The sequence below is a fragment of the Apteryx rowi genome, unplaced genomic scaffold (genome assembly GCF_003343035.1).
Source record: "Apteryx rowi isolate R43461 unplaced genomic scaffold, aptRow1 scaffold_10, whole genome shotgun sequence".
Classification (NCBI taxonomy): Eukaryota; Metazoa; Chordata; class Aves; order Apterygiformes; family Apterygidae; genus Apteryx; species Apteryx rowi.
Genome location: NW_020447197.1, coordinates 3,768,583 through 3,792,691, shown reverse-complemented (window position 1 = coordinate 3,792,691; position 24,109 = coordinate 3,768,583). Strand labels below are relative to the sequence as shown.

The following is a 24,109-nucleotide window of genomic DNA, read 5'->3' as shown; positions in this document are numbered from 1 at the left end:
TTGGTACAGATAATACCCTAGACATCCCGAAGTGGTTTGATGCCCTCCAGTTTCAATTAATGTGAGAAAGTGAGGGAATAGTTTCAATGAGAGGCTTGATTTTTTCGGAACAGCCTCTCTTTTCCATTTGGTGCAACAATGAAAATGTGTTCACTTTCAGTGCGTGTTTCATAGCTCATGGTTTTCCTTGGTCTTTGAGTGAAAGGTACGTTTAAAAAAGCATGTAGGACTGTTATGATGGGCTGACTTCTGTTTTTTGTATTTTAATAATGAAAACTCCATTTGGCTTTATTTTTAAAAGATTTACTTTTCCTTTGAAATAGCTTTAACACCTTTTTATTATTAAAGTGCTTATACTGACCAGTCCCCATACGAAGATAAATGGTTGTGTATAATTGAAATGCTTTCCAAAACTGAGTGATGAAAATGTTCCAGTTGTACCTSTGTCTGAACCCAGTTCCTCCTGTCTGCTTTGCAAGGATTTTTGTGGGGCACCATCATAATTCCACTAAAGAAGCCTTTAAGTAGTTTCTTAAGAAATCCTCTTCTGAAGAAAATTTTCCAAGCAGCTGGAAATGTGTTGTAAAGTTTCAGGGAAAAACTATGTATTGAGTGTTTTTCGGCAGCAGGATGTTTGTTCTGCCATGTGGAGAGTGAGCATTTTTGCCCTTCAGATTACGTGATGTGCAATAATACTTGAAAGCATGTTGTAATCAAATTAGCTCTTATTGTAATAAATGTCCCTGCTTTGCTTGCTCTTGCTTCTGCTCTGTTGTCTCACAATTAATAACTATTTCACGATAAACCCTGAGAACACAAATTTAGAATGGCAAGGACAAGGCTGTAAGGCAAATTAATTGGCTCTGAGAAGTGACTAAAAGCACATTTGATTGTTTGGTTTGATTTGCCCCAAAGCTTACATCATGTGGAGGAGTAACAGTGCCTATTAAGAAAAGCCATGAAATCTTGTTTCCGTTTTGTTACGCCAAGCCTTTTGGAGCTGTAAGCATTAGCCTCAAACATTACATTAGCTATCTAGTGCCGGCAGCCCTGGATTAAAATGATGCTTCGTTACCTCTTTGGTACTGGGGAAATGATCAGCAAAAGGAAGTTGGCAGGTCGTTTTGTGCCCCGCAAGATCGGCTCCAGCGGCAGTTAGCAGAAAATAGTTAGACTCTATTTCTAGATTTCAAGGATCACATTGGTAGTCACGACTAGAAACTGTTTTGCTGGTGTTGCATGAGGGCTGCCGGGCACGTCAGAGGTGTTGACGTGAGGCTGCCTCCCCTCCGAGGAGCTGTGATGCCTCCTCCGAGCTCCCAGAGTGTAAGCTGAGGATGAAAAATCGTGATTTGGATGTTAGACTGTGAAATTTGGGGACATCTTCGTGAAGTGCTGTTTTTGCATTTTACATTGTATTTTTGGGGAGGAAGGGAGGAGGAATTGAGGTGTTCTAGAGACAAAGATTTGAAAAATGGAAATATCGGAAGATGTGGTTATGAACTTTTCTTATGACTATTGACTGAGGACTGCTTTCACTTAAGTAAATCTGGAGTAATTCCACCAGAGTTTGAAGAATTACTCATACGTAGTTGGACCTCAGTGAGAACAAAATCTGGCATGAAACTCCTCTTTTGGTTTTATTTACAGAGTTGTCAGTGTTCACTCTCTGCCACAGATATTTTAAGGCTAAAGGACTAATTTACTAATTTGAGCATGAGGTATGCATGCTGCTGATAAGACTTGGTCTGTCAGGAGGGAATGCTGGGGTCGCGCAGTCCGCACTGCCCAGCACCAGCCCCCGTCCTGCGCTTTGGTAGTTCCTCTGGCGAGCACGTAGCATTTGATGGGACTGGAACAAAACTTCGAGAAAGAGAAAAGTCTTTAAATGACATTTTAAGCAATAGAAAATCTGCCACATCCTTAAGCAGGATTTTGTTCTTGTGTAAATAATCTGCGCTAAAGGAGGTGTTCTCCTCTGAATTTGTTTTGCCTAGCATAAGCTTTTAGCCACAGATTCTGTTTTTCTATGGTTTGCTGCTCACAGAGCTTCCTTTATATTTTATAGACTGTGATCGATCGAGTCATCCTTTAACAGAATGATCCTCCCTAACACGCTCAACACAAGCCAGGTTTTCTAGATCACATACTCATATGGAGCAAGCTGTAAAATGATGAACCTTTTTAGTTCATGAGCATGAACCCTAAAGACCTATATCATTCTACATGTAAAATATCACCACGTTCTTGCCAATATTATAGATATTTGTCCTGTCTGTATGCCGAGTTTGAGGTACAGATTTAATACTAGTGTTTGTAAGTGATGGATGGCAAAGATAGTGATGCTAAACTTGTCAGGACTGGTCCGAACTTGCATTGGCTTCCTTAATAAGTTAAATGAATAAATAAAATGTTGACATCAGAGTTCATTGTGGATGAGCTCATTTTGTACTGTTTTCTGGTACAGATTGATTTATGAATGAAGTTTCAAATTAGTTCATGAAATTCCCAAAGTATTGGTTATGGCCCACCCAATGGCTGTGCTCCAGATGTCCTTGCAGAATCTAGCACGCGAGGTTTAAATTAAATAAGAATTTTTTTTGAAAGAGAATGACAATTAATTCCGCTTTAAAATGTTATACCCATTCAGTAAACCTGTGTGTTACAGGTAAGAGTAATTGTATTTCTTTAACTGGAACTTACAAAATATAGACACAGTATACCTGTACAAATTTAATGTTTTTATTTTTCCTGAGGTGTAGGATTATATTTTGGTGGAGAAAAACAGAGACCAAGGAGTAGTGACTTATTTTGAATATGTGAATTCTCAGTTAGATTGAGTTGACATTTCTACAATGATATCTTTAATGAAAAACAAATGAAAAACATAAAAATGCTATTCTCAAAATGTGGCAACCAATGTGGGAGGTAATTTTATTGTGTACAAGTTATGTTCATCCAAAATCTCCTGAAAGATCATYTACCCCACTTAGTAATTAAGCTCCCTAAAATATGAAAAAACACACAAAACTGCTATAATAATATTGTTACTGAAGCAATGTGCCAATTACACCACTGAGCACTAAAAAAATAACAGCAAAAGGCAATTTAACTAGTAACTGTTCGAAAAACACGAAATAATAAAAGTTTGCCTCTAAGTGCCAAATGACCAGGGATATTTTTCTATGAATATAAACTGCTAAAATTAGTAATTCCTTTTAATATTCCACTTGCATCTAGAGACCGCAGCAGGGATTAGGGCTTTGTTGCCTCTGGGCGCTGAATTAGAGGCAGTTCAGCAGACAGTGCGTTACCTAAAGAACTTGTGATCTTCACAACAAGCAGTTTCAAGCAGACACAAAGAATTGCAGATTTCTTTAAGTAGCGACGCTTAACCTCTCTGCGGAGTTATGTTTTTTATAATAATGGATTAAAAACTCTGTCTTTGACAAATTGATAAAGAATGTCATCTCCCAGAGTGGCGCTGCTAAAATATACCCCCTGCAAATTTTACAAATCAGACACACCTGCAGTTTAGCCCTTCCGGTTTTTATAGTTACATAGTACACATAACATATAATACATTTGATTACCAATTTTATGCTCTGTTAGAGACAGAGTATCATCTTTGAAGACTGTATGTGCAGCTTCAGAGATTTGCATGTATATCTGTAAATCCTCATTTGGAGAGGAAATATCCTGTAGGCAAGGAAATAAAGTAACTGTTTGCACGATTCTTTGTGTTTCTGCATTCATCTGGAACATATGGACGTGTAGTAACAAGTATGTTGTGAGCATCTGTGGCCTGGGAGGAAGCGGAAGGAAGGTAGTCTTAGCTTTTTGACAAAAGTCATTTGGAAGGCTGTCTCATCCCCGGTCTCTGTCTTTTCTCTCCCTATTGCTGATACTGTGTAGTTTCATCTAGCCGTAGAATTGCATCGGATCTTCAAAGGGGCTTTGAGCTTTCCTCCCGGCTCTCTAGAAGATTGTTCGAGAAGAGAAGTCCTAATAATTTAACTCTCAGTTTACATTACATGCTACTACAGAGTGCAGTCTTTCTGTCTGAACCTGCTTGTTGACACATCTAAGGCATAAAATGCACCTGTAGTCTGGTCTAACCGTACAGATGAGCTTGTACCGATCTGGAAAAATGCCAAAATAGTCTTTCAGGCTTGGCCTAGGTAAAGCCATGCTGAAAACTTTTCACATCAAAATTTAGGAACTTACGATCTCGGTTAGATTAGAACATGATCCAAGTCTAAGGGAGTAAGTCCAGCATTTCTCTACGCGGTCATAAATGAGTAATTCTGCTTTTTAAGTATGTGCTAATTGGAAAAAGATTTTTCTCTTCTCCAGATTTCTAAGTATATGTTTCAGAGCTGATGCAAGGATAAGAGCAGTTGTGAAAGTTGAATAAAACTTGGTAACAGAGATTGGAGGCCTGAAAATACAGGGGTTGAAATGATGCGATATTCCAAGTCTCTGAGGTTCAGCCATCTTTTGCAGACTCTGTAAAGTCTCTGAAATTTGAAGCTAGCAGATAATAAATTGCTAACTTAGGGTGTAAGATTAAAGGTTAGGAACAAATACATTGAATTAATTGATTTCTATTCTGGTTATTCAGCATAGAGACACATTTTTTTAGCATAAAACGTCAATTCGTCGTGTGATTGAATTTCTTTTAATAGAAAATCGTCTTCTCTAGCAAGTCAGTTGATTCACAGAAATTGTACATGTCCGTGGTCTTAGCCCGTAGCTAAGAGATTCAATTCAAATAAGCCTAGGACACCAATGGGTTAAGAATGGGTCAGCTAATCCTGATTAAATTTTACCCAGCGATAACTTGCTCGGATGATGCCTGGGGCACGGACTCGTGTTTGCTGGAGCATTACCTCTCGTGGCTCTTTGGCGTTGCTTCTTGGAGAAAGCTTGTCACTCCACAGCAGGGTCAGCAGGAACACCTGGGTGCCCATGCCATGATTGCTTCAGTTCAGTGTATATTAGTGTAAGCAAATTTTTCTTTACGGTTTAGGCTAAGATACCGTGATGTTACTGGAGTAGCTGGAGCATGGGAATCCTTAGCAGGATCTCTTCTGCTGATGCTGCTATGGGAGGTAGATATCTCAGCAAATGGTGGTGGCAAGCAGCTGAGAGTGGCAGTATCTTATGGCAGACACTTAAATTTTGTTAGACTCTGTCTGCCAAAAACCTTAGCTCTGAGTTGAGTATGTTCTGAATGCAAAGCACCAAAAACTCCTAAAACCACAGTAGGAGTACCTTAAAGGTAAAATGCGTGGTGCATCTTAGCTGATAAATAAGCAAGCTTGTTTTTCCTTTCGTTTGTGCTGTGCCTTTGCACATACGCTTTTCTCATAGAACACATCCATTGCTTATGTTGTTTTCCTCCGGTGTGTCCTCAGTCAGTTTAGAAATAAGAGTTTCTGCAACAGCCTGTTTGTTGTATGAAACTAAATTGTGCTTCCTATATGCTTTTCTACCTTATGCACTTGTACATACAGAACTAAAGGAGTATTAACTGTTCTTATATGATTGCATTTTTAATTCCCCAAAATGGCAGAAGGTTTTTGCATAAGCTTATAGAAAAGTTTGGCTCTTAAGCCTGGACTGAAATTTGGCAGGTTGACTGTTCTCCAGAAATATAACTCTGGAAAAATTATAAGCTGAAATTTTTTTTTCAGCCTAAGCACATTTCCACCTTCCTACATCTGTTTTTACATGCTCTGACTATGGTATCTGGGGCCAAGTTATGCATATTTCAGAGCTGATTTGCATGGACGTATAGACCAAGAGGTAGCAGAAGAATACTTCTGCCCTATAGTTTGTTTTTAACACATACCTTTTGTGAACAGAGCAATTACTTTGAAAAGTGTGTCAACACAATAGATTGCTGCAGAAAACATTTCGTTATGTTCACACATGCAGACTCTTCCACAGTAGCAATGTCAGTTAATTTCCGAGTGTTGCTAAGTCTGTACTCGCTCAAATAGCACTGTCAAAATTGGTATAAATTTTATGTGGGCAAGGTGAGATTGGTCCTAATGAGTACTCTTATTTTGGTGCTTTCTGCTCCTTTCTTAATTGTTTTATTCTCTAAACACAGGATATTTTGTTCCTTAGCCACATAGTTATCACTAGCAATAGTAAGTCTTTCAGTGATTAGTGTGGCTATCTGAGTCTCCAAGAAAAGCAACGTTACCACTATGATTACTTGTGCTGATATTAATTTTAGAAATGTGTTTATGAATAAAACTTAGGACCATTCATTTTCTAATGGAAGAGCAAACCGTAAACAGTGCTGCTTTAAAAATATGTTCGATTTAAATGCTGCCTAATGTGCTCATTTCCTTGCCTTCTCTTCTAGGTGATAGAAGACAACACAGGCGTTCGGAGGGTGGTGGTTACTCCCCAGTCTCCAGAGTGTTACCCTCCTAGTTATCCTTCGGCCATCTCTCCAACCCACCACTTACCTCCATACCTGGCGCACCATCCCCATTTTATTCACAACTCTCATACAGCTTTTTATCCTCCTGTCACTGGACCTGGGGACATGCCACCACAGTTTTTCCCGCAGCATCATCTTCCCCCTACAATATATGGAGAACAAGGTGAGCTGAAAGAAAGTGCTGGCATTTCACACCTCTATTCGGCAGGTTTTAACGGCTAGTGAAACCAAGAAAGGCAGCCAAATTAGAGAATTTGTAGAATGGCTTTTCCCATGTGAATGGAGCCTCCTGCTTTAATTGCCAGAGCAGACAAGTGTCGGGGAGTGTGACCATCCAGAGTGCAAGAACTCCAGACATCATATGCTGTGACTCTAAGTTGCAGATGCAAAAACAGTTTTAATTTGCAAATATAAAGGGAAAATTTTTCTCCTCCTGTGTTCCAAACTAGGGGTGTGAGTCACGCTCATTGTTCTTGCTGCATCATGATGCAGCATCGTACAGAAAACCAGAAAACAAAATTTGTCAATCCTGGCTTGGGAATGTGGATGGATAAGGGCTTGGAAGGAGGGCTAGATCTGAACAAGTCTCACTGCAGTCATTTCCAGTGGGAGAAGCTGAATACCAGCTTCCTGTTGGCAATAATGTACTTTTTGCCCCCTAGCAGTTTATAGCTATAGTGGTTTTTTAAGAAGTAATAGGCATTTTCAGTTTGTTATTTTGGTTAAGATTGTGCAGTAAGTCACTGAAAAGCATTGATACCAAAGGGTAGCATGGCAACCCTAATCAGACCATAAGTGAATAATTGCTGTAAAAGGAGTGAAAGCGGCATATTTCTGTCTGAACTATGCATTGCTGTGTCCGCTTCACCCTTGAGATAAGTCTTGGTGTATTCTGAAAGAGGGCATTAACCAAAGGAATAATCAGCAAAACTGCTTGAGGTGTTTAACACGGAAATCAGTTCAGGATTCATGTTTTTTACTGCCAAGCTTTGAAACTTCCTGGAATTAATATCCTTTCTAAAGAATTTAAGCTATAGCACCAGGAATGAGGTTTTTTTAGAGTGGGGAGAGAAAAGGCACAAAAAGAAAGGTATCTGTTTATGCTACTCTTTCAGTTTTCTGTTGACCAGCAGACTTCATTTTCTAATGAAGAATGGACCATTGCCGCTGACATTTAACTGGATTATATTGGGAGCAGGGGCAGGAGTGGAAGGGAAGGGGAGAAGAATCTATGCATTCTGTTTTAGCGGTATTTTTTTCTAACATGTACCACATCCCCCCCCCCCCCAAAAAAAAAAAGAAAAGAAAAGAAAAGGACTAGCCCTGGTCAAGCAGAATTGCTGATTAATATTGAGTCCACTTGAACATGAAGACAGGTTTCAATTTTTCATCAGGAAAATACTGGCAAGATGAAAGTTCTTTAGCAGGAGACGGTAATCTCACTGAAACTTTACGAATTACTGGGAAACCGCCAGCAGTTCTAGTTTATGTAAAAATATATTTTGAAATGTTTGTTTAAAATATTATGCTGTCCTATATGTAAGTATAAGAAAACCAGCAGGACAGTATAGCCAGTCAGATAAATAGGTTAGAAATTTTTCTCTTGACAAGGGATCGGTACAGTTTATCAGGTTGCTTATCAAAGTATTGTGTGCAGATGTTGTAATGTGTTAAGTGAACATGGAGGCTTTCAGCTGCTAGTTAAGTAGATGTTGAATATTTCTATAGCCTGGAGATAGCAAGACAGTGATTCAACTTGAGAAAAAAAATTTTCTTTGGTTGCCTTATTGGAATGACCTATACTTCTAATATGAGAAGAATTAAATGATGAATATTGTACTGATGAATGTTATTTCACCATTCCTCATTTGCTGCACAATGGCTAATACTGTAAATAGAATAATTAGTCTGAGTGTTTTTCTTTCCTAACAAGCACTGTTTGCAAATCCTTCCATCTCAGACATGTCCTTTCACGTCCAAAGTTAACAAAAATTGCATGTGTTTGTGGCATGCTGTTTTTAGGCCGTTAGTTGATGTGAGAATCTGAATATGATCATATACCTAGATAAGGAAGGACAGAAGACAAGGCACCATTGAAAGAGAAAAGGAAAGAATCTGGCTAGTTGAAACAATTTGGAAAATTATGATATGATATGGCAGTCTCACTTAAAAACAAAGTTTCCAACAGCTAGGATGCTTGTTTGCTTTGGAGGTTTGTAAGATGACTTCTGAATGAATGTAGAAAAAGTATAAAGAATATATTGGATATCGGTTGGTATTTTGCTAACAAAGGCAAAACTGTTAGGGTTTTTTATTGTGTTGTTTTGAGTATGAATTTGTTCAAACTTCAAACTCAAAGCAAGTGTAAAAAAAGAGGATTGAACTGTAGAGAAAAGCAGAAACTTCTCAGATTCCTTCAAGCTGACCTGCCTTAATTTTGAGACAGTTGTTCTTGGAGGAGGGAGGTGTTATATTTGATGAAGTTTATCTGAGGTGCATACAACCCTAGGAAATAGTGTTCTTATGATATTTTTCCAGCTTTCTTAGACAGTGTTTCTTTTTAGCTCCTGTTATAAAACCCAAAGCCTCCACTTCATGCTGGACTATTGCTTCTCTCCTTAGGCAGGCACCATTGAGACGATTGCAAAGTCTATTTATACTGGAAGATTAGGTTGGACGTAGCCAGTAATGGCAGCTTGAAAGCAGTGCGTTATAATTTACTCTGCCCATCAGGTTCTGGGGAAGAAGCTGCTAGATTGCTATGAACTTAGGAAAACTTTTTCCTGGCATTTTTCCTTGAWATCTGGGTCTGTGAAACACACACACTAAGAATGAGGGGAAAAAAACTATAGGCTTCATTGCTGTATTTAACTTGTTCATAGACACTCGCCCAAAGAGTTCTGAGATCTGAAACCGTAAACAGCACACTTAAAACAAAAAAATTCCCAGCCCTGCAGAAGAGCTTCCTTAAGAAAAGGAAAAGACATAGGTTTGTCGTAGAAATGCATCTCTAGAAAAATCTGGCATAATTTCATTTCAAGATGGTCAGGAATTTGGTTTTTTTGAGAAATTGCAGTGATTTTGTTGTTGTTCTATGTTAACGTGGGTGAATTCTTTCATTTCAGAAATCATACCACTATATGGAATGTCCAGCTATATTACCAGGGAAGATCAGTACGGCAAGCCACAGCACAAAAAACTCAAAGACAGGCAGATTGACCGCCAAAACCGTCTGAATAGCCCTCCTTCATCCATCTACAAAAGCCATATAGGCAGCTGCACGACTGTATATAATGGTTATGCAAAGAGTCACAACGGAGCAAGCAGTGGAGGAGGAGGAGGAGGAGGAGGTGGCGGCGGGGGGGCACCAGGAGTGAAGAAACCAGAACGCAGAGCAAGAAGCAGCCCAAAGTCAAATGAACAAGACCCACATGGTAAAGACAGTTTTATTTATTTTTAATTCCTTTTTATTGCACCTTTCCGGCTTACAACCGCCTGTATATGGATCTAGTAACTATGCCAAAAAACACTACCACCCACACATAAAGACAGTGTTAATACAGTGTGAACTTAAATATAAATGTTGAGCTTGCTATACTGTATTTGTTTTGTAAGAGGAACCCGTTACCTCCCTATCTTTCATGATTATTCCCTGGTAGCTGCAGCATCGTTTTCTTCTTAACTATTTGAAAAATAATTGCATTTTACGGGCAAGTTCTTGGTTTTATTTTTCTTTTTGCACAGGCATCTTGATGCCTCACAAAAATCCTTTTGTAAATTTGAGCTATAAGCAAAACCTGAGTAGTAGGTGGCGCTACTTTGCATCTCCTGTGTGACTCTATTAAACTTACTAGAGCATTTAGAGATATTTCTAAAAAAAACAGGTTTGCTTATGGAAAAGTTCAATGCAAATCAAATTGGTTGAGTCAGAAGAAATTCAAGAAAAATATGCTTAATCTTAGCAATTGGGATTTGTGGTTAACTAAGCATGGCTACTACAGAAATAATTTTCTTCAACATTTCTGGAGGTTTATCATAAAATATTTGAAAGCCTTTGGTAAAACATTAGGTCATTCATATAATCAAATCTCTTGTTTACCACCAGCCATTCCACATATAGCCTATTCTACCTAAATTTAGCTCAATAACTTGTTTTAATCAATTATACTTTTCATCTCTTCTGTTTTCTTGCTGTCTCCTTTCTGATTGTTACAACTTCAATTGGCTGAAGAAACTTTTATGCAGTAAGCAACCTAATAACAAGCTCAGTCTAAAATATTTACAATATAGTTTAGTGCACTCTGAAATCTGTTATGTGGATTTATGCAGACAACATAGTTTTTCCATTATCTAAATATTGTGTATGCTTATTTGTCTGTATACTTTTACTCATGAGAAATAACTGCAAGAAATACTCAGGAAAAGTAACTTCCTCGATAGCTGAAAGAAGAAAAATTGCCCGTAATGTACCAAGGAATGAGGATATCCAACCATGTTTCAGATTCCTTAAGATTAGTGGAGAGCTGTATTTAGGACTATTTTAATCCAAGAAAGTTAAATTGAAAGTCTTCACATGAGGAACAAAGTTTAGTGTTTTGTCTTAGAAGAGCACTTACCAAGAATTTCAGTAACAGAGCAAAGGCCAAATAGTCCTATCTAACATGGAGGCTGGAAAGTGTCACCTGAGCCTGAATGTTACTTAGGACATTCATGGTCCTAGGCTGTATATAGGCAGTACTTGGGAATCTCTTCATTATGGTAAACCCTAGTGGTTCTTTTTTAATTCATGTTTATATCTTGGGGGGTCATCCCCCCTCCTTGTTCTATTTTCAGATATTGTATGTAAGATCTGCCCAAACAGCTGTAAGCAAAGTCTTGACTAACTACAAGCTGCCTTTCCTCTGATGCAGAGGGTAGACTTCCTAATTATTTCTTGTCRAATCAGTCCATAGCACCTCTAATACTGGTGCTCACGGATGGGCGTTCTTTTGTGTCTTTAGTCTGTGGTGGAGTTAATGAGGATGAAGCATCTGCATGAAAGACCTGGAAAAAAGTACAGTCGTGGCATTTAAACTGCAACATAGCTTCAGTGGGTGTTAAATCTGCCTGGATACTCAGTTTTAAAATAAACTACTTCTAAGAGTATCTACATTAAGGCCTTTCTGCAACCCTTGTGTTTGACTCAGTTTTTGTCTTGGAGTAGCATGCCCTATTCCAGCTGAAGAGCCTGAACGCTCTCAAAACGCCAAGAAAATGAGTGAAGTCAGGGCCGTGGAACGTCTGGTCCGTCAGCCAGAGCGAGCCTGAAAAGTGGGAACAGGCCAAATGATGGAGTCCTCCCCCAAACTGTGGAAAAATCCATAGCAGGAGGCCATGTAAATAAGTATCAATCGTCGCACCCTCCTGCTAAATCAAACTCACTGGCATTTTAAAATTAGGTGCTATATCTACTTTCAGTAATGACTGTCCACATTCTCAGACTACTCTGGGATTAAGTCCATGTCCGAAGTACGCTTATAGTGTAGAAAGGAGGAATAGGAATATGAAAAACAATACTGTGCACTGAAATGCAAGCTTTTTCACATCAAAGCCTGTTTATTAGGAATATTCATACGTGCATACTTGTATACCGAAGCACAAATTTCTGCAGAAAGGTTGTTGCAGAGGCTTTGTAATGACTTCTGGTGAACAGAGCCCTAAAATAGGTTCCCACTTGCTATTTATAAGCTTACAATCACAGCTGCTATTTTATATTTACATTATCTGTTTCTACTTGAGGTGTTTGAGGATTTATTGCTACCTGATTAAGAGGGCCACAGAGGTAACTGGGATGAGAGTGAAAAGCAAGCTGGTACCATCTGATAATTTTGGTTCGTATCCTTAAGATGGTTGTCTGTTTAGAGTAGTTAAGACTGTGAGAAGTAACAAGTAGCAAAGCTATTTAAACCTTCAACTTTCTGTATAGGTGTATAGGTTTAAGTCTGCTAACGGTTAAAACTTTGATGACATTGTATTGCTGCTTCCAAAACTGCAGAATATCCTGGAAAACCTATAAAGTGTATATAATATGTAAAGAATAAGAGTCTTGGTTTAGAAAACCAGGCTTGCACAAAAGACATTTTAAGAGGCAAATAGGCATGTACAAACTTAGGGTAAAACAACTCGGGTACGGGAGAAGTGGATGAAATGGGTTCGTTTATGTGAATTTACTACTCTGCGTCACGGTGTATTTTATAGTGTGTCCTTTCGAAGCTGGTGGTTGTGTGTCTGTGACGTGGTAGCTGGCACGCTGGTCCGGGGCACGGGAGCCGTGCGGTGAGCCGGCTCCCGTGACTCCGGCAGGCAGGCTGCCGTCACCGACACGGTCGCGGTGCCGCGCTGGCTGCCGGGAACGGTGCTTTAGGGTCCCTATACGTAACCGGTGCAGAAACGCGCAGGTCCTCGATTCCGGTGACTGCAGTTAAGCAGAACGTACCGTGGTTTGCCTCCTTCTAATGTTGAACAAATCAGGGCTTTTCCAAGCTGCTGATTTCAGTACTGGTAGAAGAAAGGGGTTGGTAGCATCACCAATAGTACTAAAATAAAGTACATAAATGTTGTTGAGTACTTCTGGTTTACTCGTCTCATCAACAGCAGATCTACCACACCCTCCCTTCATCTACTCTGTGCTCTATACAGAATATGTGCTCTAAACAGGGTATGATGGTACATTAAAAACATGTTAGTGCTTCTGTTATAAACCCTTATCCCAGGCTGGCCCTGTAGCATAGCATCATGATGTGTTTTTCACATGGAAATGACAGTTTCAGTTTGGGGATAGAAGTCCATTGCCTCCAGCCTTTTGCATTAACAGCATTGAGCCTTCGTGGTGGGAGGTGCGCTTGTAAATAAAGATTTCTGCTTTATGCTAGATGCTGTAAAAATGCCATTTTAAGGTGAAAAAGGAAGAAATACTGATGGCTTTAAAATGTCTAAAAAGGTAACAGCTGCTCTGAGCAGTTGTGGTGGTAGGTAGGATGCGGTCTTGTACAGGCAGACCTAGACGTGTGCCGTGGGGATAGATGTATGCAGCAGGGGCTCCGGTTTTAAGAGCCATACTGTAGCTTTTCTGTGGAGCTGTTCTAAAAATTGAATGGAGAGGAGGGGTCAGTGGGTTTCTTTTTTCCTTTATTATGTATAAAGAAGCCTCGCCATTTAAAGAGCTGTGAGGGGAAATCCTGTCCCATTCATGCTGTCTTTTATGAATTTGGGTCTGAGTCACTTCCTTCTCATGCGCTCAGTGGTTCACTTGTTGGTCATGGAATGATGCAGTGGTTTGAAGTTCTGTGTGTGACTGCGAATAGTGTGGGAACATGAGCAGTTTTGAGAATGCTTAAAATGCTTTTGCCTGTTTGTTAATAAAACTTTTTTTTTTCGCCCCTCAGATAAAATCTTCCCCCCCCCCCCCCCCCACTGAAGCTTTAAGGATCTAAAAGAGGAAAAGTAAAAATTGGGAAGTGGAATTGTTACGTATCTCCTTGCCCACGGACTGGGTGGGTCCTGGAAACTGGATCCCGGAATGGAGAGGCGTCCAGGCAGGGGGCCGGGAGGCAGTTTCCCAGGCCGAGGTGCTTCGCCCGCCCCTGGCTTGCAGAAGCRCTGTGCAGGTGTTGTGTTGTCAACGCTTTGCCACACGCCTGGAGAGCAGACTGCCCCTTTTGGGCCGTCCCGCCCCGAGCCCGGCCTCGTTCTGCGCACCGATCCCTTCTGCTCCGCCAGCACCCACAGCGCTCACGTTAGGCAGGCTGGAGGATCCCGTCCTGCCTAGTCCTTTTGGTATCCGTTTGCAGGCCTGTTGTCCGTGAGCGTGTCTAATCCTTTTTCTGGACCGGCTAATGCTGCCGTTTGCCTCTGTCCGAAGCAGGCTTGCTTGCCGTTCAGCTGCCCGGAGTGAGTGCTCCTGGCTTGACGTACGCTTCGCTGCTCCGAGCGGCTGGCTTGGAGCAGGTGGCACTGGCGTGCCTTAGACATGGGTTAGAGAGGGGAGGAAAAACGATTAGAATGCGATTTAATAGTTCAAAGAGTAGTTTTTGACTATGGATAGATCATAAACTTTTGTGGTATTGTTATCATGTATGCACAACCCACTTAAAAACTCCGGTATTGCTTTCTTAAGGCTGAGGTTTTTTAAACTTGGTTTTGTGCACGAAGCGGCCTTCAAGTATTCCCAAGGGCCCAAACCCTTACCTCAGGTGCTTCCCGTTCCTGCGGGCACGGCTAATGCCCACTGCCCTGGAGATCTGCCTGGCTATACGTGCTCGTCCCTTTGAGGTGAACGTGTGGGGAGTGCCTGGAGCACGGACTTGGCAAAAGAACGTTCTAGCTATGGCTGTTTTACTCGGAAAACATTTTAAAAATTCCTGAAGTCAGCAAGACAGAAGTTCTGAGATGAGTCTTTCTTGCTGCTGATCTTATCTCTTTTCTTGCTTCCTAATCTCTGTTGGATGTAGTTTTTCTTTTTGCCCATATGTCTGAACTGAGAGGCTGCCATTTCCATAGAGAAAACCTTCCGCTGCAGGTCATTCAGCAAGCTGCTGACACAGAGTTAAAGTGGGCAAGTGGTGTTAGCCTGGGCTGGTGCTAGCCAGAGCTCATCCCAGCAAGTCTCCTCGAGCTATGGGAGACATGCTCAGCGAGCCAGTGGTATGTAATGCAAAGTGGAGGACACAGTATGAAATAATTAGAACTGTCTGTTTCCTGATACAGGCCTATCCTCTTTTCTGTGTGTTTTATAGCATCTAAATAGGCTTAGAATAAGTTTTTTTAAAAGTAAATTTGTTCAGGTTTCTTGCACCCAGAGCCCGTGAATTAAAGGTGAATTGAGGGAGAGGGTGAGGGTGATTCAGTGCCCAAGGGAACCAGGCAAAGTTTCTCTGCTTACTCATTCTGGAGCCTGCAAAGCCGTTCGGCTCCAATCCTGAATCTGTTTTGCAAGTATATTGGACTGTGCAAGGTTCTTTAGTGTTTTTAGCAAGTCCAGGCAGAGACGAATCTGATCCTAATGTTTATTATGGATTTGTACACAGTTACCTCCTTAATATGTTTGTAAGATCCGTGTCATGTAGGCTTTACAGGGCTTGCATTTAAGGAAAGTGAGAAGAACTGAGCTCTTTTTAAAGTCTCTGTGTGTTGTATACATATATGTCTGTGTTATTTGTATTCTGTGTATTCTATAGATTTAAAAGCTTAATTGTGGTCCATTTAAGAAGAGGGGCTGAGAAACACTACAGGATATATAATGTTTATGTTCTCCTAGCCAGGAACTGTACATACTAGTACATATTAGTACATACTAATAAGGACCTTTATTATACCAATGCAAAAAATGATCTGTGAACAAAACTTGTCATAAATGGTTCTTCTGCTAGCATATAAAATACCCCTGGCATAAGTGCAGCTTCCCTTGTTTCCCTTAATATATTTGCTTCTATAAAAACAAAAAAGACAAACTGTCAAAACTGACACAGTGATTTTTATTAGAAGTATGGGGGGAAAAAAACACTCTGCAGACTAAAATACATTTGTCAATAAATGTGACTTCTAGTATTACCCTGAGTAATGAAATATGAAATGTATTTACTCAAAACAGAGAGCCTTGTTGAATCTTGTGAGTATAGATTAGCATCACATAGGAAATATGAAGTTGTATTACTATTCTTACTGCTTTTTTTTTTTACAGTTTCAGCAAATAATATTACCTGACTGAATTATTTAGTCTTATATCTAACTAGAAATATATATTCCATGTGTTGTATGCTTTTTTTAAGTTTCAATAAATGAAAGAAAATATGATGCATTAATTAGGCACTAGTTTGAACTTCAGAAACCAGTTAAGTTGTGATACCAGGGTATTTCCAGTACGATATTCTTGTATGTCTACCTTAACTCTTACATCATTACAGAGCTTGTGTTTTTTATTTGTGTGTGTTTTTATTTGAATATTTGTCTACTTGTTAAACATTCTTTATCTCTCATATTTTCTCAAAAATAATAGGTTATGCCATTGTTTATCTATGCAGGAGACAAAATGGTTATGTTTTTCAGATACTTCTAATCTTAACAGACTGAGAATATATCTTTGTGTATCAGAGTCAACTCCATTAGCTGGACCACACAGATTTTACATAATAATCAAGTAAATTAAGTGAGCCCACTTAAGTGGGCTCATATAGACTGACAAATATGTTAGAAACATATTGACATTATGCAGAGTTCAAGCAAAGTGCATTCCCAAGTTCATGTCAATCTGTATGCATGCAAGAGTGTATCCAGATCAGGTTTAGTTTATGGTTTTTCTTCAGCAAACAGAATTTATCCAGGATCACTGAGAAAGGTACTGTACTGAGGGAGAGAAATGGATCTCTGTTTCCTCTGCTTCCTGGAAGCTGACTTGCATTGTGAGGCTCTGCTGGAGAAAACTAAAAGGATAAATATCACAAGTAAACCAGTGATACTGAAAAACTGGTCCATGCTCAGTGCTAACATACTCCCTCCCTCAGCCCTTGCTTTGCCCAGCTTCAAGCACAGCGGTGTTTTGATTTGAGCTGCCTATGAGTAGTCCCTTGTAGTGCATCTTACCACGACCAACTTTTTCCCCAGAGGTCCACCGCACACAAAATAATTTTAAAGGGATTTACAGGCCTATGCAAGTTTGTCTTCATGTGAAACATTGGGAGCGTGGAGGTATTTTTATACAGTATTCATACTTACTGCAGGAACAAAAACAAAGTTTATTAGAAGTCTGAATAATGTTACAATCCTACCTTCTTTAACACCACGTTTTCTTTTTCCTAGCAGAAAGCTGTTTTGTGCTTCGTTAGCACAGAAGCTTGCAAACTGGGGGGCTGGAGATAGATATTCACACTCTATTTTTATGCCCTTATCTTGGAATACTAAAGAACCAGCTTCTTAACTTAGGCACTGGAAGTTGTTGATAGAGGTTCACTTCATCACCTGAATAGGAGCATAGCCTAGCCTCCTAATTTAATTTCACAATACCGTCTTGAGTCTCAGCTTTTTAAAAATGTGATTATAAATATGTCAAATTTGGATTCATCCAAACTTCCCGCAGTTGAAAAATATAAAGAAAACTTCTAGCTGTGGATAGGCAGAAAGCCTTGATTTGGCATGATTAAACGCTGCTTGAGAGGTGGTCTCCCGGGGTCCCGCAAGTTTGGGGCATAAATAGGGCAGAACGAGTGGCCGTGACTCTCGTTACATTTTTCAGTCTCGTCACAGAAGGTCAGACAAAATAAACCTCAAGTGAAGCTCCCTAAGCTTGCTAGCCTGTTAAAGAGACAGGTCAGAGTCCATCTAGGAAAGTGGAGGGAACATTTAGTAAAGAGTAGGGAAATCAGGATCCAGGGTTCTCATTTGACACTATCACTGATTTAAAAATCCTTTCAATTGTGTCTGGAGTTTTTCCCCAAGGCTGTTCTTCACAGTCCTGATCAACCCCACGTAGATTCTCTCATTCTTCTCATCTGCTTTCATCCCTCACTTGTCTCATATTGCTGCCACAGTCTCTCTGGGTGAAGAGAGCTGGATAAGCTATCAGTTCCATGATTTATCAAGAAGTTGGTTCTGAATGACGTAAGGCACAGCCTCTTCCCCCAGAGGATCTTCATATTATCTCAAGAATTTCCAGCTTCTGCTGGAACTGACAGACAAATCCAAAAGACTGAAATCTGAGTCTGAGTATTTTTCCTAGGAGTTTACGTAATTTATAGATGCTCAACCAACAGGAAAGAAAATCAAGTACACTTTCATCCTGCTTAAATAAATCCCTGTGTCGGGAAGAAAAGTTACACAAAGGTCTCAGAGCTTCAGAACAAGATAAACAGTGTATTCTGACCATTTAATAGGAGATAATGTGGACCACCGACGATTACATACAAAGAGAGGCAGAGATGCTTTCCTTGTCTGGAAGTATCTGGGACACTGAGCCAGAAGGGAGAGTGTATTTATAGTAAAGAGGTAGAACATTTCCTCCCTCCAGAGTATAAAAAATAAAACACCTTCAAGTCGAACGATTTAATGAGCAACAAATAAGGATTTGTATAGCCAGATGTTCTGAACAATGTCTGTTTGTGTATTCATCTGAATTTACAAAGGCAATGAACTGAAATTTCATGTGCCACTGAAGTTAATGGGATTTGTTTACCTAGCTCTTTTAGGCTGTGCTACAAAACCCGTTATTTAGTTTTGTTTTCAGAGGGAGGATGGAATTTGATTTCAAAAGTTTTTGTGATCTTCAGTATCTTTTATTTGGGGAGGGAGGGAAGCTTTATTTTAAAATTGCAGCCTACTGTTTTAGGCAGGGAGATGTTTTTGAGTATTGCAGTGAACAAAATGGGTAAAATTTCTTTTAAATGAAGTGGTCATTTCCATCTTCTCCTAGGTTTATTATATAAGATTTTGTCCTGAAGCTTGGGTTTGCCTTTTTTGTTTATTTTTTTCTGTAAGGAGCTGTGCTAAAAGCAGCTGCTTTCATTTACTGTGATCCATGTGACTTTTGTCTGAATTTCGTCTCAGCAATGAAATCCAGATCAAGTTGAAATTCCTGTAGCTTTGTTGAAGCCTTCCCAGTGAGTTGTAACCAGGTGGATATTTCTGTAAGCTATTTTAATTATTTGGAAAGATTCTTGGTGCTGAAGCTGATTGTGTAAATGTTTGAGGTCGCGTGTTGTCCTCTTTCTATCCGGTAGTGGAAATTGCAGGGGCCGTTCTTCTGACTTGGTTATGGTTAGTTGGTATAGACACGTAGATTGGTTTCTTTAGCCATTATCTTGAGCGCATTCTTCGTAGCACAGCAATGGGAGGCACTGATAACATGTCAACTTTTTTAAATTTTGTATTGTAGGAAGTTTAAGTGTTTAAAAAACAGTCCTAGTAGCGAATGTGCCGTAAGGTTTTGAAGAGCGCCGGGCTCTCATGCTGCGGTGTGTGCTGGAGCTGTTGGAGGGGATTAGAGGGCACAGCTGGGGAGCAGCTGGACGGCCTACAAACTCGGAGCTGAGCCCAGCCATAAACCAGCGTTGGCACAAAACCCATTTGCTTCCTTGCAAACTCGGTTCTCTTGCTCCTCCTGGGATGATAATTCTCGTCACGCGGGTTCCTCAAGATACAGTCTGTTTAATAAAATTCTAATGCAGGTAGTCGTAGTTCATCATTCAGATTTGATTGCAAAATAATTTGGTCTGCGGTTATTTGAGTAAATTGATTGTCTTCTGCCACAAGGAAGATGGTTTGTTCTGCTCTCAATTTAGAGGTGTCTGGCTTGGGTTAAAGAGGCAGCTCTTCGTCTTCCCCATCTCCGAGGTGTGGTGGCTGGGCTAACTGTAACGAAAAAACTGTTCTTTTCTCGAATTACTGTGATGTCCACCTACTCACTGCAGTCTGGTTATCTCATAGTTTTCATCTGGCAAAAGGGGTAGATAAATTACTTTGGTTTAACAGAAGAGCAAAGATGGGGTTCCTTCAAAAATATTGCAACTCTGTAGCCGTTCATCTAGGCTGACAGTGAAGAACCCCAGTGCTGGTTCCATGAACAGACTCGATATTCCAAGAATCATAATTTGGAGTGAATTCTTCTTAAAAATAGACTTTTCCAGTGGAATGTAACTTCTTTTAAAAAACATGTAGACACTGTAAATACTGCATAAAATATTTCAACTTAATATAAATGTTAAAGTTAGGCAGAGTGATAAAGATGACAGAGTTTTGTGCTTTTGTCCTGCTTTAGAGAAAGTTCTGCATGTTTACTTTCTCTTGAAGGGCTAATAACTCGCTCTGTTTCAGAGAGTGAAATAGTGGTTATTGCTAAAATCTAGCATTCCAAAGCACTTTTCATTCCCCCCAGTAAAATTTAAAGAGACATTTCTCCCTTAATTTCTTCTTTGACTCAAGTGAGGCTGAGTAGTTGTGACTGAGGGTAAAACTTAGCCTGTGGTTATTTTCTTAAAGTTTCTTAGACTATACTGGGCAGCTTCATGCCTTTGCATTAGGGAAGTGCTCCCCTGCCTTCATATTGTTGCAGCAAACTCAATGGCTATACAAGGTTCATTGCCAAGGAGAATGTTAATTTTGGCTGCAGAGCTCAGTTTAATCCAGACCGAGTTTGGAGCTCCTATGGAGTTCACTTTGGTTGTGCTGTCTGATTGTGTTCCTGTGCAAATATGCAGATTTTCAGGTTATTTTGCTAGTTTTTTTTTTTTTAATCAGAAAAATGCTATTTTGTACAATGGGCAGATTATCAAAGGCTTTCTTTGGCCGTTTGTCATGCACTTGTATTTTTGAAGATTGAGGGGGAAAAAAGTGAGTTTTGCATTAGGTTCAATACAGATGCCATTGTCTCTCTGTGTTGGAGATATTTCAGAAAAAAATGTTTCCTGGCTGGCGTGGGGCAGTAGTCATAGGATACAAAAGCCTTTCGCCCTTTGCACCCAGGCTTGAATGCCGCCAAGGCCGGTAACAGTGGAGGCTTGTAAGAGTCTGCGCGTTAGAGGGCGGCTGGTTTCCGTTCGGTTCTTAGAGGGTGCAGGGATCACCTCTGAGACTGCCAAGCCAGCTGGCCATCTCGGCGGGAAGGCTAAGGAGTGAAGTGGCAACAGAGACCAAACCACGCGCTTGCTGTCTGCTGCCGCTCGAGCTAGCGGTGCGATGCGACGGAGCTGTCTGCGACCTGCTTGTCCAGAGAGGGCTGTAAGTTCTGGCGCTGTCAAACTTGTGCTTTTCACCAACATAAAACTCGGTTGAGAGGAAAAGAAGAAGAGACACCTCCCTTTATCGTTTGGATGTGTGGGTTTGGGGGTTTTTTTTAGGCTCTGGCTTTGCCCAGCAGCTGAGAAGTCAGTTGCTGTGGTTGAAGGGAACCTTTTATTTCAGAGAGGAAATCTCGCATCTGTAAATGCCAGATAACGTCACTTCACAGCTGGCATCAATGAGATGTCCTTGTGAGTCGCTATTGAGGCCTTTCACGTTTTAAGAAGGATGGGTATCTTAGCCATTCAGTTGGCTCTCCCCTCCTCCTCCTCATCTGCACTGGAGAAACCTGTAGGGCTTTTACGACCGTGTCATTTGTGGCAGCCTGCAGCAATAATAATAGTAACTTGGTGCTCTTTGCAGAAGTTACTTCTCCTTTTGAATGACCGCTCAGTTCATCAGACTTGGAGGGCTGCCTGGGGCTGTCTTGCCAGATTGTACCATGACTCCTGAATACTAATGAAGGAGAGACAGACAGGCAGCCACAGATTAAAGTGACAGGAAATAAGGAGAACCAAGAGAAGGAAAGCATGAAGCAGTACACGAATGAAAGGAATTAAGGATAAAGCAATGCCACACATTCCAGCTATCATAGGAAATCATAAGGTATTTGGAGAACTTCAGTACGTCTAGAAAAAGGTTATCATGTACTAACAAAGCTTGCAGCTGAAATGAAGCATTAGGGGTTTTTTACCCTGAAAGCAGGAGTCAGGAGCTCTGGGAAAATTGTAAGATGACCTTTCAGTCTCATTGTCAAAGCAAAAATATTATTTCTTGTTCAAATTGAACAGCATCAGTGGCAATTCCGAACAGACTTATAAACACCTGAAAGAAGAGATAGAAGAATGTTTTACAAAGATGTGTCAAAAACATGTAACTCTCATAAATCCAACCAAATCAGAAATGACGCAGAAGAGAAAGAAAGTCAACAGAAACCAGAAGAAAGATAAAGAATTAATGCTTGTTTAAAAGGAAGAAACCTGAATAAACCCTTGCGTTGTGTTGTAGCAGGTCTCAGCAGTCAAACCAGACAAGGTGCAGGAGGAGACAATGGCTAAAATCACTCCCTAACTGGAAAGGAAGGATTGTGTATCATTTACTTCAATCTCATAATGTTACTCTTGGTAAACTCTAATGCCATACAGTGTAACAGTATCTAATGCTTCTACAGAAGGGGTAACGCTAGGGGGGAAAAAAATTCGTTTCAAAATCTGCCCCCAGCCCAAGTTGACTGTGGTGAGTCCTGGCACTGAGCCGATGTTTGCTCTCATGCCAGTTCGGCGTGTCACCCGTGGAGCGATGCTCTGTGTCCCCTCCTTGGCCAGAAGGTGAGAAACTCAGATTTGTACAAGCTCTTTTGTTCAACCTTACTAATAGCTGTCACACACACGAGAATTTGCCAGTATGGAGAGGCTTTAGCATATAGCGTATCGTTACCTGGCTCGCACACGTGGGTGCTTGCTTGCCTGCCTGCGCAAACGGACGCTTTTGCCCGTGCCAGCGCAGCTTAGAAGAGCTCTTTGAAACTGTAGCCTGTAGCATTTAGATTATGCTAATAAAAAATCAACAGAATTTTAAATAGTTATTCTTGGTTAGTTACTTTTGTATGATAGCTATGCCATTTTTAAAAGCTTACTTTAGAAAAAGAGAGACTGGTGGCCACTGCATGTGGCAGCCTGTGTCTTCGGCCTGTGTTTATCTGCAAAGATCTCTCGGTGCTTTCAAACCCGAGGAGCATGCAGGCTTCTGTTGCATACTAGCAAAAGGGAAGCTGCCTAAAATATAAAAATTATTTTGACACAGAAAATAAGCTAAAGCAAGTCAAAAATACAAAAGAGAGCTCTCCAGAAAGAGCTCCTGTGTGTAAGTGCAGTTTCCTGTTCTAGCAAATGTGACTTGCACTTTCTCTGTTTCTGTTTAATTTGGTGTTCCTTCAAAAACAGCCAGCTGCAGCCATATGTAGTGTGCTGCATCTGTTATCTTCTTTGTAAGAGATACAAACCACTTTCTTAAGATATAAAATGTATGTGATATAGATGGGGGTACTATATTTTTACTGAGAAAGCCCTTTTCTGCCTTCTAATGGACCAACTGCATGTTCACAGCGGGAATTCACTCAGATCTTTCGCCAATAAAGTAGGAGTTGTTATTGCTGTGTTCCAGCAGTAGCAACAAAGAAGTAGAAAAAAACCAAAAGCAACATGTCACTTGCACTCCGTTTGTCCCTTGCATCCAGTATTTCATTTCCCTTGTTGGTGCAACTGATCTTGTTCTCCTTGCTCTGTTCCAATGAAAAATGAACGTCAAAACAAAATTGGGAGAGAGGGAGAATTGAATGAACTTGCACTTATTTTTAACACAAATTTTAGCAGAAGTGACTTCATTACATACATCTGGGTGCTTCCACATCTGCTTGATGTGAAAACATCTGATGTTTGTCCATGTGATGGCAGATATATGCAGAATGCTGACTTGAAACAGAAGGACAAACCAGATGAAATGCATTTGTACTACAGGTATTTTCCCCACTGATAGTGGGAGAGCAGTAGGAGTAAAACTATTGAGTTAATAGATATGCACTATGGCCCGGAAAATCTTTGAAACACATATTTAAATTCATGCCTAAATTACAAGGGTGCTGAGGTACACACTTTAATTATCCTTTGCCTTAATTCCCAGTGAGTCAGGATTGTAAGCATACCTCTCTAACTAAGGATTTATTATTATTATTGACATCTGAAAAATATATATTTCTATTTTTTTATGCTGGATTTTTGATTTGTTTATGACTTCAGTTATTTAGGGAGTGACTTGGTTTTAGATGCTACCTACATAGGGTTTAGT

General features: G+C 40.2%; 1 protein-coding gene across 6 annotated transcripts in view; it reads left to right on the top strand.

Annotated features, from left to right (window-relative positions):
- FNDC3B (fibronectin type III domain containing 3B) overlaps nt 1-24,109 on the top strand; it is a 179,143-nt gene that overhangs the window by 69,983 nt on the left and 85,051 nt on the right. For all 6 annotated transcript variants that reach the window (XM_026061452.1, XM_026061460.1, XM_026061485.1 and 3 more), the window contains 2 exons: nt 6,383-6,626; nt 9,589-9,897. In XM_026061452.1, coding sequence (XP_025917237.1) covers nt 6,383-6,626; nt 9,589-9,897 — 553 coding nt within the window. The remainder of the gene's footprint in view (nt 1-6,382; nt 6,627-9,588; nt 9,898-24,109) is intronic.